The 19656-nt window shown below is 42.1% G+C and overlaps 1 protein-coding gene across 8 annotated transcripts in view; it reads left to right on the top strand.

Moving 5' to 3' along the window:
• The window catches only part of ZMIZ1 (zinc finger MIZ-type containing 1), a 334738-nt gene that overhangs the window by 163144 nt on the left and 151938 nt on the right, over positions 1 to 19656 (top strand). For all 8 annotated transcript variants that reach the window (XM_072931008.1, XM_072931003.1, XM_072931004.1 and 5 more), the window contains one exon: positions 15690 to 15799. In XM_072931008.1, coding sequence (XP_072787109.1) covers positions 15740 to 15799 — 60 coding nt within the window. In that variant the 5' untranslated portion in view covers positions 15690 to 15739. The remainder of the gene's footprint in view (positions 1 to 15689; positions 15800 to 19656) is intronic.

The raw sequence follows: 19656 nt of genomic DNA, 5'->3' as shown, positions 1-19656 counted from the left end.
TGGATGCTTGAACTTGTCCAATATTTCTGATTTTTTGCCCTGGTCTTAGCAACCGTGGACTTGGTTTTACAGAAGATACTTTACCCTGCTTAAATTTCTGCAACTGTTTTAAGGAGGAAAGGTTCTAGCACAATTGCTACTAGAATAACAATGAGCTGTTTTATAGGGTTCTTTAAGTGCAGACAATGTTTTCTGGTTAATATTTTGAATATTTGATGCAAAAAATGTAAATTACTAAAATACTCTGCATCAGGTCTTCCATTTAGCATTATCCTTTTGCACTGCGGAGTAAACTAATGAATTACAGCATGATTACATAGCACATAATTAACTTTGTAATTAATATGCAACTGCCACTTAGACTAAAGTACTGCTTATAAAGATGTACGGCAACAGTAAATCACAGGTCAGAAGTAGCACTTTGGAATTTTCAAAAGAATGAGAGTAAATGCAGAATCACTTACAGCAGCAAAGTAAGTTAATTAAAAAGCAGATTAATTGTGAATGTCCTGTTTAATTTTAAATACCTTTGCTATTTCTTTTCCCTGAAGAAAGAACAAATTTAAAGCCAACTCATTCATTGTTTTCCTAGATGACATATTTAAAAATGAGCATTAAACTGTCCTGGTTGAGATTAGAATTTGGTTAGTATTCCTTTCTCATCTTGCTGCATAAAAGGGTAGCATGAAACCAACAACCTTTTACTTGAATGAATTCCAGCTTTCTGCCATGGTCTTCTTTTTTGGCTTGTTTTTCTACATCAAGGCAGGAAAACAAAGTTAGTCAAACCAAGTCCATCCTTTGTTTTGCTGATTTTTTTTTTAAGGCGATTGAAGGTTTGAACTGTGCTATACCAGTGAAGAATGACAAAAGGTCTAAGTTAATTTACTTCAGATAAACTATTTTTTTGCAGCAGCTGTCCCCAGTTGCTGGTCCCCCAGCAGTTATGCTGATGCTGGATGCCCTCGTGCAGACAGATCACTTGCTTCACAGGCACGCAGAATGACACAGCAGTAAAATCGCATGTCTTGCTGCAGGTTTCCAAAGTATTAGCTGTCCTTTCCTATAGCCTTTTCCTTCCCATCCATCTCCATGTGAAATGCTGCTGATAATGGCAGGGAATTGAAATCCCTGATGTAGGTGTGGCCAGATTGCCTTAATTCAGACTGTGTTTGGTCAATGAAAATGGTATTGAAAATGGTATCAAATAGAGTATGACAAAGTTGTAGGGTTTTTTTTCAAGTAGAAATGGCACATTTTGGAGAGCTCTGTACCCAGAGGCCATGGGCAACTAAATGTTACAGCTCTTTAACACCTTTGTGACCTTCTGAAGGTGATGCAAGATGGGAACTAGACCCTGCAGGTGTATGGGATGCTGTTCATGTTATTCAGTACTTCAGTATGGGCTCCTTGATCTATAGGCTGTACTTGATCTCCTGTTGGATATATCCTGCTTAGTGTCTGGTTAAAAGAAATTAACAAGATAGATGTCACAATCAGTAGAAAATGGCTACCCTAAGCATATAATGCATCTTTTAAAAGAATTTGTGTTGTTTGTTAATGTCTCTTTTGTGAACCAAACTAATTTTTCGTGTTGAGCAATACATGACAAACAGCTCTAACTTTAGAGATTCAGTGTTTCTGAAATCCTTTGGTTTCTGTATTCAGTATTCACAGAGCTCACTATATTGTTGGCTGCTTCATCCACGTGATGCTATTTTTTTCTTTTTAAATGGCTATCTGAAACTTCTGACCTGGAACAAAGAGTGATAGATGCTTCACAGTTGCTCTTCATTCTAGATAAATAATCATTCAGGCATAATTACGTGCATCTCTCAGTACTCATGAATATCTACTGCCTGCTTGAATAGTTGGGAGGGAATATACATTGCCCTTACAAATCTTTCAGAATAGGCTTCTGCTTGTATTGTATTTAGGAGAAAAAAAAAAAGGAAAAAAAGGAAACAAGCAACCACACTCACAAAAAGAAAAAAAAAAGGAAAAAAACCTAAAAACCAACCAGAAAACCACCCAAACAAAAAATCAGAAACCAGGAATTCTTCATTTTCTGTCTGCTGGCTTTGTTTTTCTTCATTGATTGCCATGCTCAACAGGCTGATTACTATGAAAACTTACATGTAAGGATAATCCCGAGATGTAAGAGTAATCCTGATTTACTCTTCAAAAAAAAAAAAAAACAAAAAAAAAACCTGGAAGTAGGATGTGTACCATGAGTAAATCTAACCTAATGGAACTTGGAAGGAAGTTTGTCATTTGAGTTTCATGTGTCACTTAGTGGGTCATAATGTGATAAAAAATTCAGTTTTATAAGCATTGGATTTTTGCCTTAGTGGCTCAAGAGGGAAATGAAGCTTTAGGGAGGTGTCTTTTTTCTGAAAATGATGTGTGGTGCATTCTTGGAGGTTCAGTTCTCGGCATTATGAACAAATGCTTCTGAACTAATCTCAAATGTCACATTTCATGCATAAACCCTGGGGGATTAACAATATCAGGATTCCCTGAGAGTATTCTCGGAGCTTTAAGTTAATGCTCTCTCCCAGGGAAGTGTCCCACCTACTAACTTGATGAATGCTTCCAGGCCTTCCCGAAGGCCTTCTCTCTAATGCTGATCCAAATCAGGCCAGGGGAGAGGGGACACAAGCAAGATACTGCAAAGCAGTGGGGCTTTGAGGCAGCCAGTGAAAGTCATGTGGTGCAGAAAAGTCACAGAGATCTCATTAGAAGAGATACCATGATTTGATTTTACATTAAAATGGAGAGTCATCAACATCTGGTAGAGGAAAAATCACAGCTCCATAATTATGATTGAGTTAGTCATAATAGTTGGGAGAAATGTGGACAGTTTAAAATATGAAAAAGTTAATCTCCTGTCTAGCAAATGCCCACTTTTCTATTTTAAATATTTCAGTGACTGTTCAGAAAAGCTTTTATTTTAAAGTAGTAATAAGTAAAAAACTCACTGTTGTCTGGAAATAGAGGTGCTTGTGATGGCTGCTTTGATAAACTTTCTAACTGTAGAGGAATTGACAGCTATGTTTTTAGCATATTAGCCAGATTTTTTTTTCCTTGTAATATATATTTGATATGTTAGGTTTAGATAAAAAAAACCAACTCTAAACCCAGGGAAATTCTTCCTTAAGCCTCTGTTAGAATGAGTTCCTGTCTAAACAGAAGATAAGAGAGGGGGTTTAGCTGCAGTTCTCCTCCATCTACGTGGATGTTTTTGCGATGAGGTTATAATGTATGTTAACGTTATGCTGACACGGACAGCTCTAGCCAATAGGTTAAAATTGTTAGGTAGTTTGTCTTTTTGACAGATCTCGTCTCCACGTCTAGCAATTTATATGACCTTCCAACTCTGATATTTTCCTTGCCAGTGTGTGTCCTAACGGGCTCCCTTCTACCTATTGGCCCTGCCTCGTTCTCAGAGACTGACAAGGCAGCCTGTGCTTCACTGAACCTGTGAGGAGGCTGCTGGGTCACCCTCAGGGTTAAATGCTGCTTTATTCTGTTGATTGTTAAATTGCTTGTTCAATTCTTGGACATGTTTTCTTAAATGAATGTTTTAAACTAATTTGGAAATTCAATTTCTTGCAGGTAGAGCCATGGCAATTTGATGTATCAAACAAAATGTATCACATTTCTGTGTTTTCCCCTCACAATTTAGTACATGGGATGATTCATAAAAACCGAGGCCAAAGCTAGGCATGTTCTGCATCACAGATGAATTAAACTGCAGAATAAAATCCCTGTTTCTGGGACAAATTTGCTGAGTATCACTTGTATGAGCTTTTCTCCCAGGTTCCATAACACTCAGGATTTCTTGTTTGATCTTGCAAGAAAGTGTTTACCTGAGTTTGTACTATGAATTCATTCTTCCCCAGCATTTCATCCCGTTCCATGTGCACATGTGTGCTTATGTCTGTATTTGCATGTGTTAGCTTAATCAAAGCCTTATAAACAGCAGATCCGTTGGCTTTCAAAAGGAACAAGGCTTATTTAAAAATTCTCTGCTGGTGAGGTGCTTTTCACAGACAGTCAGAAAGCTCTTGAGAACTTTGCTACTAACACCCATCAGAGGTTTTCTTCCCATAGCTGCATAATAGCACTGCAGTTGCTATGCAGTTCATTAGTGAGTCTTGACTCTATGACAGGTGTGATGTATTAAAAGCTCCTGTATTACATAGCAATGTTTAAAAAAACTTGAATTGCAGGTAATATAAACCAACCTTTTCTAAAGATTTGAACAAGTCCTGAAGCAAAAGCTAAGGCAAGGGAGGGAGCAGAGATGGCAACTCTGATAGCCCGAAGAGGTGGCAGCAATAGACTAACTTAGGTCCTTAGCAGTACTCGAGAGACTTGAATAAATTAGTCAATTAGTCATCCCAGGAACCAGGTATCTAAGTTGCGTTTACTAAATAACTCCTTCTTGATGAACTGGAGTATATCAAGTGAAACAAAATCAGAAAAAATAACTTTCATATCTGATCCTCTTTGAATTGCTTCCCTTGTCTCAAATGGGACAGGAGCAAATGGACTGCTCCTGTAACATGACTTGTTTCATGCCAGCCTGTCGTTTCTTTTTATATCCCTACCTGGATCAGTCATGCAATAAGCAGGAACCTTTTTAATCTTGTAATACGGCATATTGGGCAGCTAGGCTTTTTAAGCAATGAACCATCTCTCAAAATATATCCCTCCAAATTTCAGATCTGATGCACCTCATTTACTCTGGGGAAAAAAAAAATAGTGCCAAAATGTAACCACTTAAGGATCACAAAAATCAAGAGCAAAAGACAAGGAGATGTAGGATAGAGTTTTATTCTCTGCAAGGTTTGATATTGTCACAATAACTCGTCTCTCCTTGAGTTCATCAGAAGCTTTTCAAAGAGGATACTTGTTTCCTTTTCAGGGGAGCCAAGTGTTGTTTCCAGGAGTCCTTACACCAGCTCCTGCCTGCTGAAGGCTTTGCAGTGTGTGGCTGCTCTGCCAGCTTTGTATGCGTGTCACCAGCACATCACGTTTGATCACAATGAAAGTCGCTCCAGAGTATGTCTAATCAGGCAGGGCTTCAGAAAAACTTGAAGGCTCTAAAGCTGACCTCTGGAGTCTGTAGTGTTGCTGTTGGGAGCAAAGAAGAAAAGTGTGTAGCTTTTTGAGGTCTGTTCCACTGTGTTATAATAACCATTTAGACAAAAAAAAAAAAAAAAAAAAAAAAAAAAAAAAAAAAAAAAAAAAGGATGTGAGTAGAAGAAAAGAAGAAAATACTGAAATACTGCCTGGACTTCAACTGCATTTATCCAGCTATCACCTGGATGTACAGTCGAAGTTTATCAAGCTAATTCTGTATTTGGAAGTCTGGCTGAATGCTCAAAATTTTGTCTTGAAATTGCAGGAAGGGTAATATTAGATATTGATCCTGAACTTTGAGTAATACATTCATTAATGATTTTACACTGTCACTTCATTGTCCACATTAAACTAGCATGTGGTAGCCCTAGTCTGAATTGTGATTTGTGTTAAGCACTCTGTGTGTTTGGCGGAGGTGGTGTCTACCCAGAGCAGCACTGGGTGTGATTGGAAAGCCAGAGAAGCTGAAGAGGTGAAGCCTTTGGTGGTGGAGAAGAGCTCAGGTCTCTGTTCACAGGGCTGGCTTTGTCCTGCAGTTGTGGGAAAGAGCTTCTGGGCATATACTTTGTAGTAATGATGGTGGTATGAAAAATGCAAGGCAGTCTAAGTGTCTTAATTTATGGACCACTCTATAAATAATTCATTAGCAATAGTGTTCCTGTTTACATTGTCTGTAATAAAAACGGGAAGTCTGCCTGCCTCAGTTTGTGAGACAGTTGTCGCTCATAAGTTGTCAGACTCACTCCTGGTCTGTTCCAGTTGAAACATCTGTTGGGATGATGGGAACTGTGCTCTCCTCTTCTTAACAGGAGATACCACATGGGTTCCTAGTCTTTGCACTCGAGGTAGCCTTTATTCTGGCCAAATTTAGCATTTGTGTAGTTGCTGCTTTCAAATACTTGAGAGGGTTTTTAAAAAACCTGCTGGAGATCTGTGTTGTGCTCTGCCAAATGCCATTTCAGCTTTGTTTGTGCTATCACCTGAGGGTGAGAGACCTAGTGGAGGTACAACTAACAGAGATCTGTGCTCTCAGAAGAAATTCTACTGAAATCTGCTCCTCATTATCTGAAGAGGTTTGATCATGAACTGAGCATGTGACAGATCTTTAACCATGGAATTCATAAACCTTTAAAAGCTAAATTGTCTGCTAAGATTCTTGGTAAAAAGAAACTTATTTCATGGTAAGTGTAAAGCTCTCTTTATTTGCCTCTAAAGGAGGTGAGGGACACTAGTAATTATTGGAGGCCAGTTTGTAGATAAAAAGTTTCTCTCCATTGATAAGGTGGTGAGAAAACCAAATGGGGCAGACGATCATGGATGTTTCAGTTAAAATCTTTCTTGACGGCAGCAGGCTTTGTTGTGTAAAGCTCCTGCAGTATTTTGTAATCTGGGGGTGTCTGGAAAAATTTCTACCTTACTGGAATTATGGGCACTTGGAAAGCATGAATAGCAACTACACTACAGATAGGCAAAAAGCAGGGATGTGTGCAGATTTGACTTTATTGGAATTGAAGATGTTGCAGTTGGAACTAGTTTTAAAATATGTTGTTTTCAAAATCCATTCTAGGGTATCCAAAGTATTTCTGGGCTTTGTGATAAGTTTCAGTAGCAATGCATCTGTCCCTTTGGGTGTGTTTCAGGTCCTTGAATACTAGCTATTGAGACTAACATAAACAGCAATCACATTTCAAGTCTTCCAGTATATTGTGCTCACACAATGTTTGATTATGTATGTACAGAAGAGATTTCCATGAGGTATACACAGGATTTTTTGGGGGTTTTTTTGGGTTTTTTGGGGTTTTTTTTTCCCTTTTTTTTTTTTCTTGTCCAATCCTGGTTCATTTTACCCAGACTCTCAGTACAGTTTCTTAAAATTTAGGATTTGGTGGCAACTTGAGACACTGAATGTTTATCCAATTGTATTGACAATTCAGTAAAACCAAGTCCCTTGGTTTTTAATGTATATTCTGCAGGTCCAGAAGTGTTAATATAGATGGCTATCCAGTCAGCTGCCTTAAAATGAAGATGATAAAATAGATTACAAACAATACCAAAAGTGTAGTTTTGTTTTGTCTAGATGCCCAATATTTCTAGCTTAAGTTACTTAAAAGAAATTAACCCCCTAGCAGTAAATTGTCATAACTCAAAGCAAGTGGAGAGTTTTTGAGAAGCCTCATTTGGATAGCACCTAAAAGCAGTGCAGGCAATGTAATTTGGCTGCCAGCAACTGCTCTGTTTCTCCAGTTACCAAAGTTCATGGCCATCCAACATCTACTTTACTTTTCCAGGTATATTTAGTTTTACAGGTTTTGCTGGTCCTCCTGAAATTTATATTGCTTCTGTTCTGGGGAGCTTGGTAAATATTTAAATTTTATCAGAACAGGCCAGAATAATGGCTGATGTCAAAATTGTTGGAGCTTGTGTCTCAAAGCAGCTATTCAGTTGTTCTCTTCTCCACAGACTTTGCTGATTGACCTAGTTTTTTCTCCATTCCTTCCATCTCCCTGAGTGGTGGTCTTCTGCAAAGTAGTGATGCTTTCCCTGGTGGCTTATGAGAAATCATTGGTTTTAAGAGGACTTCCTTATCTCATAAAGGGAAAGAAAAAACTAAGAGATCTTAATTTATAGGCAATAAAGAGAAATCACCATCTACTTAGACTATTTGCCTTCTTTATGATGCTAAACTTCGTGGGGAAAAAAAAAGAGTCTAAATCTATGCTCATTCCTTTACTTGGTGCAATATAGTTTGGGGATGGGGGATTATTCTTTGAGTTGCCACTCAGTAATGAGGAATAGAAGTTGTGATAGTGCACTATCATGAGAAGAAATCAGCAATTTCCTTCAAATGCTCTAGTTCAACTTCCAAAACATGCCTGGTTTCATCAGATAAGTAAGGGGGCCTTCAGTGTCAGAATGCAAATCCTTCGTATTTCTATTCACAGTGGGCTTGCAATAGTTCTTGCTAGGAGCATTTCTTTGGGTTGACCCAAGAGATTTTGACCTCTCTTTGTTATATAGCAGGCTATCTGCTACAAGAGAGTTGTTATCAGAGCATAGCAAGCACAGAGTAACATCTTCAATTTTTGACAGGTAATTGTTAAAAATATTTGCTGCTAGTGCCATCTCTCCTCTGTCTTTTTCTCCTCCTTCTGAGACCATCTTTGACAGTTTGGTTAGGTCATTACTGTTTCCTCTAGACCTTTAGAAAATGCTTATATTAGGTTCTCTTCTGTAGCTCATTTTTTAGGTTTTAAGCAAATAACTTAGGTGCTCATGTCCAAACCAGCTGGTTTTCTTTAATAGCTGATAAATGTCTAGAGAAAGCAGGGAAAAGTTTCCAGTTCATAGGTGTTTCTTTGTTTCTTCCCAGCCCCCAGAAGGTGTGTAAGGCCAGGTGATGTTAGCTATACTACATGCCTGTTTGCAGGATTTGGTAGGCAGACACAAGGAATTCTCAGCAAATACTTTGCATCTCACCACAGAACCTCTGAAAGAACCAAGCTTTCATTAGGTAAATAAGCAAGCATTGCATGCCAGAATGCAAACCTTTTCCTGTTCTTATGCTCACTTGACTTCTGCAATCCTCCCACTGAGCCCAGAAGGTGGGAAGAGGTGCTTGATTCTGCTTCAGTTTAGAGACTGTCAATTTGTCAGGGAGAGATTTTTTACATTATTGTTGTGTGAGTGATCAGGAACACTGGTTATGAAATTATTTGAGCACAACCCAGCAAGCTTTTAGGGATGGGTCATTTGCTTGTAGCTGTCCCAATGAGGATTAGTATTTCTTACCTGCAAGCTACAGTACATATAGTAAACCTCTGGATCAGTGGGTTCTGCTGTGAACTGTCAATGTTTGTTCTAGCAGACCTGTCTGTATTGGAGTGTGCAAAGCCTCTGAGAGCACTATAGCAGGGCTCTCAGCCCTGGCTCCCCAGTAGCACGCTTCTACACACTTTTGCCTTTAATTTTGTGTTATTACCTCTTGCTGTTTTAAACTGCAGTGTCCTTTTACCTCCTTGCTCTCCCTAAAGATAACAAGCTGACAGAGCTGATGACACTAGGAGCTGGATGGAATGCAGGGAAACCAACCTTATAATACAAGCTTGCAGCAGGGCAATTACCTGTGATCTGCAGATGCTGCTCTCGGTCTGAGGAAACCACTCATTTCAGCCAGCGGGCTGGAGGTGAGGGCTGGCGGTGCAAAAGGCAGTTCATGTGCTTAATGGTTAGTGCTGGCTGGTGACCAACTTGTCCAGGCTCAAGGGAGCTCTCTCCTTACCTCTCTCTTATACAGTGTGTGAGGTTTTTTATATTTCTGTCTATACTTTAAGTGTAGGTCATATCCCAGTGCTGTGTGTGTGCTTCCAGCTAGCCCGACCACCTTTGGTTTTGTAATCAGGGTGCAGATGTGCTTCATGATTGAACAACTTGTGCGCACCGCCGCTCCTCCTCCCAGAGGAGTCCGGCAGGCTTGCTTATGCAAGCTGTCATGCTGTCTTTTTTTCAAAAGCATGTGTGGGTTTGCTTTTGTGTGTATCGGGCTGGCTGTTGGTGCCTGCATATAATAGGCTCTGTGTATAAAAACATTCCCAAGCACACGGCTGTGGAAACAGCTTCCTTAAACCCGACAAAATTGCCAGCCCTTGCAGCTCAAAGCCACCATAATTTACAAAAACCTGCTCCCACCTCCCTGAAGCCGTGCCTGCCGAGCGCTGTGTGCGCATACACACTCGCTTTCCTTCTCTCGCAGTCAAAGATGATAGAAAGTCTTCTGGGGATTACTGCACATTTGTAGAGCAACAATGGAAAGCAGCACAGCACAAATATCTATTCTCCTCACCCAGCATAACAAACGCTGCTTTGTCTCACATCTGGCCCTTTTTAATAGCTCAAAGCCAACAGCAGTAGCTATTTAATAGCTTATGGTAAATAAAGCTTTATTAAAACAACTTCCTTTTTCAAGTGTTTAATGATGAAAACAGCCCTTCACCTGACATTTTATACTTTTTGTACCGTATCTAGTAGAAAAAATAAATTAGTTGTCATGGATAGATATTAAACTTTTTCCAGCAGATGATCTTTGAAAGCATCTTTGAAAATTCTCGTGCTGAAAAGTGGGCTTAGAGCCCTCTGAACGCTGTGTGAGCCGTGTGCCCGAGTGCAGACGTGCCGAGCTGCATTGTGCCGCGCTGTGCGGGCTGCCGGGGCTGCGCCTCGGGGCTGGGCTGTGCCGCGGGCGGCACCGGCTGGGGCTGGGGCGGGGAATCGCTGCAATTACACGCAATTAGTAGCGTTAGCCTGGGTGTACACACGGACGTGCCTTCTGATAGTACAAGAAACAACTTCTTAAAATATGTTTAATGGCAAGGGAAATGTCAAGTGGAACTAGATGGTTTTTGTCTCTGGACCGCCACATTTTACCACCGGGACAGGGCGCTGAAAGAAATGATGTTTCTTTAATCCATCACTGGATGCGACAGGCTCCCTGGAGCTGCTGCGCTGGTTCGGACCCGGCTGCTCGGAGGTCCGTGCTTCAGGCGACGGAACGCGGCTGCTCTGCCTCTCGTGGCTTCCGCAGGACCACCGCCCCGGGCCCCGCGTCCCCGCCCCCCCAGCTTGTCCCGGTCCCCCCCGGGCTGTCCCGGTCTCCCCCCGGGCTGTCCCGGTCCCCCCCCGGGCTGTCCCGGTCCCCCCCGGGCTGTCCCGGTTCCCCCCGGGCTGTCCCGGTCCCCGCCCCGGGCTGCCCCGGTCTCCCCCCGGGCTGTCCCGGTCCCCCCGGGCTGTCTCGGTCTCCCCCCGGGCTGTCCCGGTTCCCCCCGGGCTGTCCCGATTCCCCCCGGGCTGTCCCGGTTCCCCCGGTCCCCGCGGCGGGCGGTGGCGCGGCCCGGCGGCGCCCCCTGGCGGGCCGCGGCGGCACCTGCCCTCGGCCGGCCCGGCCCCGCTCCGCCGCAGCCGCTCCGCCCTCGCTCCCGCCTGGCGCGTTGCTTCATCAAAGTCACTCGGTAGACACAGATTGTCTGCCCTCTCGTAGGACCCTCAGCATGCCGAGACTTGAAGGAAATTATTAGTTTTTAGTTGATTGAATAAACAGCATTAACCAACTTGTGTGCTGTGGCGGCAGGGGGCAGGGATGTTTAGAGCTGCTGTGCTGAATCCCTGCTTAAGGAACTGAGCTTCATTTTCCCTTTTCACCTAGCGTTAAAATTTCTTAACCGCTGAGGGTATTTCCTGTGTCTTTTAATTTATGGCCTTCTTGCCTCGAGTGGTGCGAAGTGCCTCCAAACTGGAGCTTGTTTGGGGCAGCCCCGCAGGGCGGCCGGTCCCTGTGGCCCGGAGCCCCGTGGCAGCGCTGTGCGCCTGGCCTGGAGCGCTGCTCACAGCAGCCCCCGTGCCTTTGCTCCTCTCCCTCAGAATGGGTCCTGGTGCAAAGATTATCTGCTGAAAACTTGTTTTCTGGAGGAATGGCGCCCTGTTGCTGCGGCAGGGGGGTGGTGAGTGGCAGTGCTTGGGGCTGGGCTGATGTTTCCAGTGAGCTGGGCTCCATCTCTGCAGGAGCAAGGGCAGAAGGCACCGTGTGCAGTCTCTCCACACTCGGGAGAAGGCCGAAGGGTTCAGGGATGCTCAGGTCTCCCTTGGCCGCAGGACTGCAGATTTCCATTGGTCCCACGGGGGCAGAGTTCTCACTGTGGACAGCAGTTCTGGCTTACTGCAGAGCAGAACTGAATCCACGCTAACTTTCAAAACGTGGTTTTAGATGTGTTTGAAGCAGTGGTGAAATGTTTGGCTTAATTTTTCCCCCCCTCTCTAAGAGGCTGTTCAGGCTGCCTTAGGAACTGGTGGGGACCACGTTTTACCAAATTGTTTTCTTAATTGTGTTGCTTAGAAGTTCAGTTTCGGATATAATAATTGCAGTCTCCTAACCTGAACTGTCACCCAACACAGAGTGTAGCAGAATCTCGTGAAATTCTCTTTTGTAGAGCCAGTGAAAAATTTAATTTGTTTTTCAGTATGGAAGAGAGTTTTGTAGTAATGGTTTAAAGGATTCAGTATGTTTAGGGTTAAAAAAAAAAAGGCTAACAGGTCGATACATCTGTTCCTTTAAAAAAAAGCATTCTCCATTTTTGAGACATCATAAATATGTAGATGAGGCCTCTTTAATTACTGCCTAGGGCTATAAACTCTCCATGCTAGAGGGAGGGAAGAATGAAGAATAATTTTTAATTTTTTTTTTTTTGGGGGGGGTAAGAGAATGAGACTGGGTCTTTGCCTCGGAAAAGAAGAATGGGGGTTTTTATTGTTGAATTACCAGAAGATGCTGGGAACGCTTCTTCTTTTTTTGTTTATCCTTTTGGATGAAGTTAGCATGTAAAGCAGTAGTGTATAACCTTTCTGGCTAATGTGTGCACCAAACAGAGGGGATTTGTTACAAAGCACCAGGAAAAATTCCCTTCTCTATCCTCCTCTGCCAGTACCCTTAATCCTGATCAGCAACATCCCCTGCTGTCTCTTGAGCTGCTCGCAGACCTGAAGCTCAGCGTGCTGTCTAATGCAGGGACACCGCAGGCCAGCCAGGGACCCTGCAAAGTCGTTTTCACTTGTGACCTGATAAGTGCACAGCACTTAACCGAAGTCTGTCCTTATTCAGCCCTGATGGGCTTTCTATATCTTAAGTACTGTTATTTTCAACTAAGGTGATGTTGCTGCTACTTTTAAAATAGGATGAGATTGAGAGAAAGGGCATTTTTTTAAGTTTCAGGAGGTGGATGTGCATATAGGGAAGGAGGCTAGAGTACAGCAATACCCGTGTAGTAGGTGTACTGGAAATTTAATTCTGCTATTAATTTTTTTCCAGCCAAAATGGTCTGGTGTCAAAATGCTTATTCTACTGTGGTGAAATTTCTGATCTCTATGATAATTTTCACTTTCCATGTTTAATCTTTTAATTCTTACTGAGGCCCATGAAAGAGTAATTTCCAGATAATAATGATTTCCCACTAATAAGCTCTGCGTTTTTTATAGCAGAAATTACTTATAGCCAGTATGCTCACTGAAAAAAATTACTCTATTTGATGCTCCTATGATGTGTCTGAGAGAAAGATAAAGATGAGTCTTGTGGCAGTGAGGCAGGGCATTTCAAATACAAAGCCTTGTGTCATTGTGTGTGATGAGGCTTCACGTGTACAGTTTTGGCTCTTTGGTTCATGCAACAAATGTAAGCTGTGCAGGGGACTCGGTGGGCTGAGGGCCTTCTCTTGACCAGGAGAGAGTAAATGAGATTGGGCTGTGGAAGAAGCAAACTGTCAGCACTAAGGGCTGGTGGGTGATCCATGCCATGAGGGAGAAGGGGCAGAGGGAGCCTGGCAGGGCAAGAACTCAGCCACAGAGCTAATGACGTGGGAACAAGTAGAATTGAGCATGGAAGTGAAAATTCTTCTAGCCTGCTAGGGAAAGGGTGAGTGTTAGAGAGTGCTTTTCTATGAGAGCCATTGGGTTTTAAAACCAGAACTATTTTGGAGACTGAATTTGGTCAGTTTGTTACAGAATTGTGTGCCCTGCCTGTGTAGGAGAGTAGAGGATTGCACTCCCAATTCTGCCTCCAAGGGCCTCGTCAGGTTTCTGCTCAGTTAGGTGAGTGACTTTTGTGTATTCTGCCTTTCTGCTTTTCCAGACAGGCTTTGAGAAGCTGTGCCATGTGAGAGAAATGGCAATTTGGACAAGTACTATGGTAAGCTGTGGTTCAGGTAGCAGCCTTTGATTTTGTTTATAGTTAACTGTAAGGCAGCGAACTGGAGTGGTATTACATGTGTATACATGAAACAGTGTAATTCAAAAACGTCATGACTTTCTTAAAAAAAGGTGCCTCAGTTTGCATGTCTTCAATTTTTTCAACAGACACCTGTGTGCTTGTATATGTATTTGTTTTCAGTGTGCCCTTCTCCATGTGGGCTGATGTTCAATTAAAATGCAGATAATGTGTCCTAGCTTGTAAGATGGATCACTGGTGAAGTACTGTCATGTCTAGGCTAGCTTATCTCTTGATAAATACCTCTGCTGTCCACTGAGAGATTAAACTTCATGACTACTGATATCTGTTTGGGGGTCCTACAGGCAGATAAGACTGTGTAACTGGCTTTTAATAAAATATATCAATTTACATTTGCTGGAGGACCTTTGGACGGTACTTGCTATTGAGAAGGTGGCAGTGGCATAATCAAAAGATAATTCTTGCACGTGAAACCGGCTCTTCTGTTTAATATATATTATAATTTATTAGTAGGAATGATTTATTGAACCCTCTTGTGTCTAGAGCTTGGAGGTGAGGAGCTTGAGCTACTGTTCTAAGACCTCATTTAGTTGTCTAGCAGAAAAGATTTCTTCCCCTGAGTGTAATCCAGCAGGAGCCACCAAAGAACATTATCAGCTAGGTACAGAACTCTCCGGCGGTTTGGGTGTATGGGATGCGTGTGGATCTGTGGTCTGGGGTCTGGCTCATTGTGAGAGCTGTGTAATCAAGGTTCCCACCACAGGGAACACTCTGCTCCACAAGGGGGTTGAGTATGGACAGAGCTGGAATTGTTCAACTGAAGAGATGTTGAGTCGTGTACAAGAAGTGGTGAACAGCCAGCTTCTCTAACCAGACAAGTACCTGAAAAAATTGCTCTCTTACGTGTGTGGAGGGAGTGGAAAACAGTTTTGTCATGAACAGTGCTCCAAATAACAAACCACTCAGTGCCACTGAAGAGGTTCATGAGGGAGAGGTTTCTGTGCAAGACTGGGACCTTGCTTGTGCTACTGTAAAGTTTGGCGTTAATAGGGCATTTGGGTATATATATTTCTGTGCCCACTCATTTTTCATGAACTTGAAACACTACTCTGAGCCCGAATTTTTCTTTTTTTTTTTTTTTTTTTTAAAGTTACAGGAAGGTTTAATTTGCCTTAAATTACACTGTTTGTTAAGAGACGGACCTAGAGTCTGCAGGCCGAGTTTTTCCAGAAGTAACAAGTAGTTTGTTCAGCTATAGATACCTGAATGAACACAGTTTTTCTAGAAGGAAGCTCTTTGCTCTGAAAATTAGGCCTATTCCATATATCTATTCTAGGTTGTGCATCTGGACATTTGTCATTCTTAAACTCTGGGCTGTGTTGTGAATCCCAGTCCTTCCTGCTCTGTCATCTTGGCCATTTCAAGCGCTCATGAAATAGATTTGCTAGACGGAGGGGAGTCCAAAAGCAACCTGTTGCTTTTATTTTCAATCCAGAAATTCAGGACACACATTTTGTGCTGTTTTTGGCTATGTAATACTCTGCTGTATCTGATTCATTTAATATTTATGGGAGGTATTTTCTGTTAGAGGAAGATTAGGAAGAATCCCCATGCCTGTGTCCTTGCAAATGCCCCACTGTCGTTATTTGGATTAGTATTATTTTATCTCACAGTGTGCTCAGGGGTTTCTTGCAGGCAGCTCTGTTCAATTGTTCAGGTGGTGGAAGTGTATGGACCATATTCAGTGATCTTTATTGTCCTTTTTGTCTTGCAGATCGAGGGATTTTAATGGCTTTCAGGTAGAAGAAAGTGGAGACAATCAAAATGAATTCTATGGACAGGCACATACAGCAGACCAATGACCGGCTGCAGTGCATAAAACAGGTAAGCTGAAGGTGGGGGTCATTGCTGCTGACTGAGGGTTGGGTGTTGTGTGGCAGGTGTTGCATATCACAGTTACCTGTTGCTTAATGAGTGTCCTTGCCCTTCAGAGGGAAGGAATGAGACACACTAATCTCATTGAAGAGAGTATCTGCCATGAGAGCTGGTGTATTAACCTCAAAAGCCAAACTTTCCCATGCACCTTTCTAAGAACTCTTTAGCCTGGAGACTGAATAAATCTGTCTCAGCTGGAAGCAGAGTGGTGCTCATCCTGCCAGCTCGGCCCCGGTGGGTCACAACAGGCAGCTGTCATTCTAGAGCTCTGAGCACAGTAATCCACAATTCCAATGGGCCAGTTTTTATTTTAATCCAGTACCTGACCTGAGACCTGCACTGCCTGGAGACTCAGAACTTGGATGGTTGGCACATCTCCAAATGCTCAGAGTGCTGCTTAATCAGTTTGCATGGAGATTGTAAAAACTTCTGATTGCGAGGTAAAATTTTCAGAAGCATCTGTTTGTGAAGATGAAGGGCTCTTCATATGCCACTGCCTTTCAGTGAATTATGTCTCATTTACAGATTTCCCCGCTGTAACTGTGTATAAAAGCTTGCAAATGCTTTTATAACCGAGTGAAACTATGACAGCAAGGATGCAGAGACTGTCTTTGCCTGCTTTACTCAGTGAACTTTTCTCTCCAGGGTTGCAGGCAGTGTGTATTCTTCCCTCAAGTGCGTTCTTACCCACATGCAACAATCCTAAAAGAATTTTCATAGCCATGGTCCTTTTAGAGGAGGTTAGCAAGAGAATGGTTTTTCATGTTGGTTTTTGCTGTGTTTATCTCTAAATCAACGCATGCATGCAGCAAACAGGTGAATAAATGCAAGTTGCACACAGAAATTTTCAAGATCCCATCTAGATCCAGGAGATGAGCTCCAAAGTTCATCTCTTCAAACTGGTTGCAATTTTATGAATTACATTGGACAAACAGAAACTTGTTATTCCATGAAATAATGTTCCCAAATAATTTTTCACTCTTGTCTGGGCAGTTTTGTTTGTCAGATCGGGTCACAGCAGAATTCTGCTGCTTTAGTTTTTTATTTGTATTAGCTAAGATAAAAAACTGCCTGCCTACTTGTGCCCTAGGACATATGCATATTGCTTCTTGTGGCAGCACAGCATTTCTCTGTTCATAGGTTTGTGTTGTAGACACAAGCACCCTAAATCAAAGGAACTGATAAAAGATAAGCGTGGGGGTGGTACTGGATGAGTACTCTGGATTTTTAAATTTATTTCTTTAACAACAACTTCCTCAATAGAAGCAGCCAAGGGGAAGTGCTGATCTGTCTGTGGTGAGCAGCAGTAGGACACAGGAAAATGCAATGATGCTGTGTCAGGGCAAGTTCAGCCTGGATGTTAGGATAAGGCTCTTCACTGAGAGGATGGTCAGTCACTGGAACAGGCTGCCTATGCAAGTGGTCACAACACCAATTCTTTCAGAGTTCAAGGAACATCCAGATGATGCTCTTAGTCACATGATTTAATTTTAGCTAGTCCTCTAAGGAGCAGGAAGTTGGACTTATTATTACTTGGAAGTCCCTTCCAACTTGATATATTCTTTGATTCTATAAGAATGTGTTTATCTTCTTTTAGATTCATCAGTCTCCATCATTATGTTATTATAGCTTTGCCTAGATATTAGTGGAAATTAATATTTTCTAGAATGTGTTGTAATGCAGGAATATGTGGGTTTTTGCAAGTCTGGCATGCTTTGGGTGATATAGACAAAGATTACAGCTCACACCTAAACCAGATGATTTTTCTCTCTGTATTTCCTTTATAAGAGAGGGTTTCAGAATGAAACAAACAAAGCTAGTTCATAGGTCAAGGAGCAGAAATAGGAATCTTTTCCTGCAGAATTGCTGGTCGTAATCCATTCTTGCTCTGTGGTGTCTCTCTCTTTCATCACTCTGCAGTGAAATTTAATGTATCTAATGGCCCTTCAGAGGCCTGAGGCAAATACGAATTTGAGGATTTCATCCCAGTTTCTTATGAACAACTATCTGGTTCAGAAAAAACATGCCCTTGACTGGTACAAATTAGTATCCTTTTTGGCCATCCTAGCCCATAGGATGAAGAATGAAGGTTAAATTGCAGAACAATTTAACCTTCTAGCTGTAAGAACAGACCTTTACATCAAGTGGAGACAAATGGAAGATGCTGCTCAGCTCCTTTTTCTAGAGCTGTCAGTTTCTGTACATAATTTATATTATTTTAATTAGATAAGAGAATATCAAATTACACTTCTTAAAGTTTTAAAGAGATAATTTTGCCTATGTAATGGGTACTCTGTCAGTTAAACCACTAAGTTCATTTATACGTACTGCTGTTTTGCCTATGCAGCTTGGATGGTTCTTCAGTGATGAAGGCTGGGGGGAGGGAGGAAGGTCAGGCTGCCCAGAATTTGTGTAGCACTCTTTGTTTTCTTTGATCTTGGAAGAAAGCTCGGGGTTTTCTGGTAGACCAGGAGCATGCTTGTGTCAGAGCTCAAAGGATACCTGAAAAGGAGCTATCCTACTTGGGAATGCTTATGAATTCATGGTTCCCCCATTCTGTTTAGGCCCAAATAAGAGAGAAGAAAACCCTTGTTTTCAACTCATTGTGTACTGTAGTTAACCAAGACAGTGGCTGGACACCAAAAATATATCTCAGAAAGCTTTTTTTTGTTTTTTTTTTTTTTGTGCAAGTGGCACTACTTGTAGTTTTGTTGGAGAGTAAAAAATTGTTTTGTTGACGAAAGTAGCATCGAAACTGCTGTTTGCTTTTTCATAGTTCCAAAATCTTGTGTGTTGTCTTTGCTGTAGTGGAGAAAGAGACAGAAACTAATTGCCTGTTTGAAAGACACTCAACTCTCTGTCACAGGGTCATAAATTTCCAGCTTGAGGACATTTACCTTGTTCTTTGAGACAAGTCATTAGCTGGCAAATAGTAAAAAGTGTAATTTCCAGTTCACCCATTGAGAGCTGGACCACACAGTGCTCTGTGCATGTTGAGTTTTGGAGCAAAGCACTACCTTGCATGGCCATATAAATGTATCTTCACCTATTCTGGGGATTAACTGCAGGGTCAAATAAAAATGTGTCTGCCTTTTCTTCTGGTCTCATCTGTTACCCTCTTTTCCCAGACTGTGAACAAACAGTGCTGCTGTTCTCCTGAGCACACATGTGCTTTTGGGGTGGTTAACACAGCAGTGGTGTGGAAGGTGTGCTGCAATAGGGGGAGGAAAACCATCCTTCCTTGGAGCCCAGCATCTGCAAGTTTTGTAACCGTGCTGGCAGCCAGTGGCTCCTGCAGCCAGACTGAGAGCTGTCTGCCCCTCACTCCAGCCCCTGAGAAATGCTATAAATGGTAATCCATGTGCCTCTTTAACTAGATCAGGTTTCAGCACAGGGTCAGGACAGGCTTCTTTCTTCCCAGCTCTGTGGCTTGTGAGACACCCACAATATCCTTGCTGACTTCTGTTCCAGGATCAAGGTTGTGTTTTACCTTCATCTTTTTTAGTGCTTTAAAGCTACAAACCCAAAACTTGTACATGATCAGCTAGTTAGGAAATGAAGTGTGTGTTAAGAAGTGTTTCAGAATAGATGAAAGGGCAAACTGAAGAGGTGGCTGTGTATTTATGCTTAAAAAAAACCCCAGACTTCTGTGGAAGGCTGGAACAGCTTGTGTGGTCTCTTTGTAGCTGATTCCCTTAGTATTTGTAAGTGTGTGTGCTTTAAAATCAAACATAGCTTTTTTGATGTACAGTGGAAAAAGCCAAAGTAACAGGCTTTCCTTAGCACGTGCAATTAGTTTGTCATGA

The sequence above is a fragment of the Taeniopygia guttata genome, chromosome 6 (genome assembly GCF_048771995.1).
Source record: "Taeniopygia guttata chromosome 6, bTaeGut7.mat, whole genome shotgun sequence".
Classification (NCBI taxonomy): domain Eukaryota; kingdom Metazoa; phylum Chordata; class Aves; order Passeriformes; family Estrildidae; genus Taeniopygia; species Taeniopygia guttata.
This window is presented reverse-complemented; position numbering and strand designations above follow the sequence as displayed.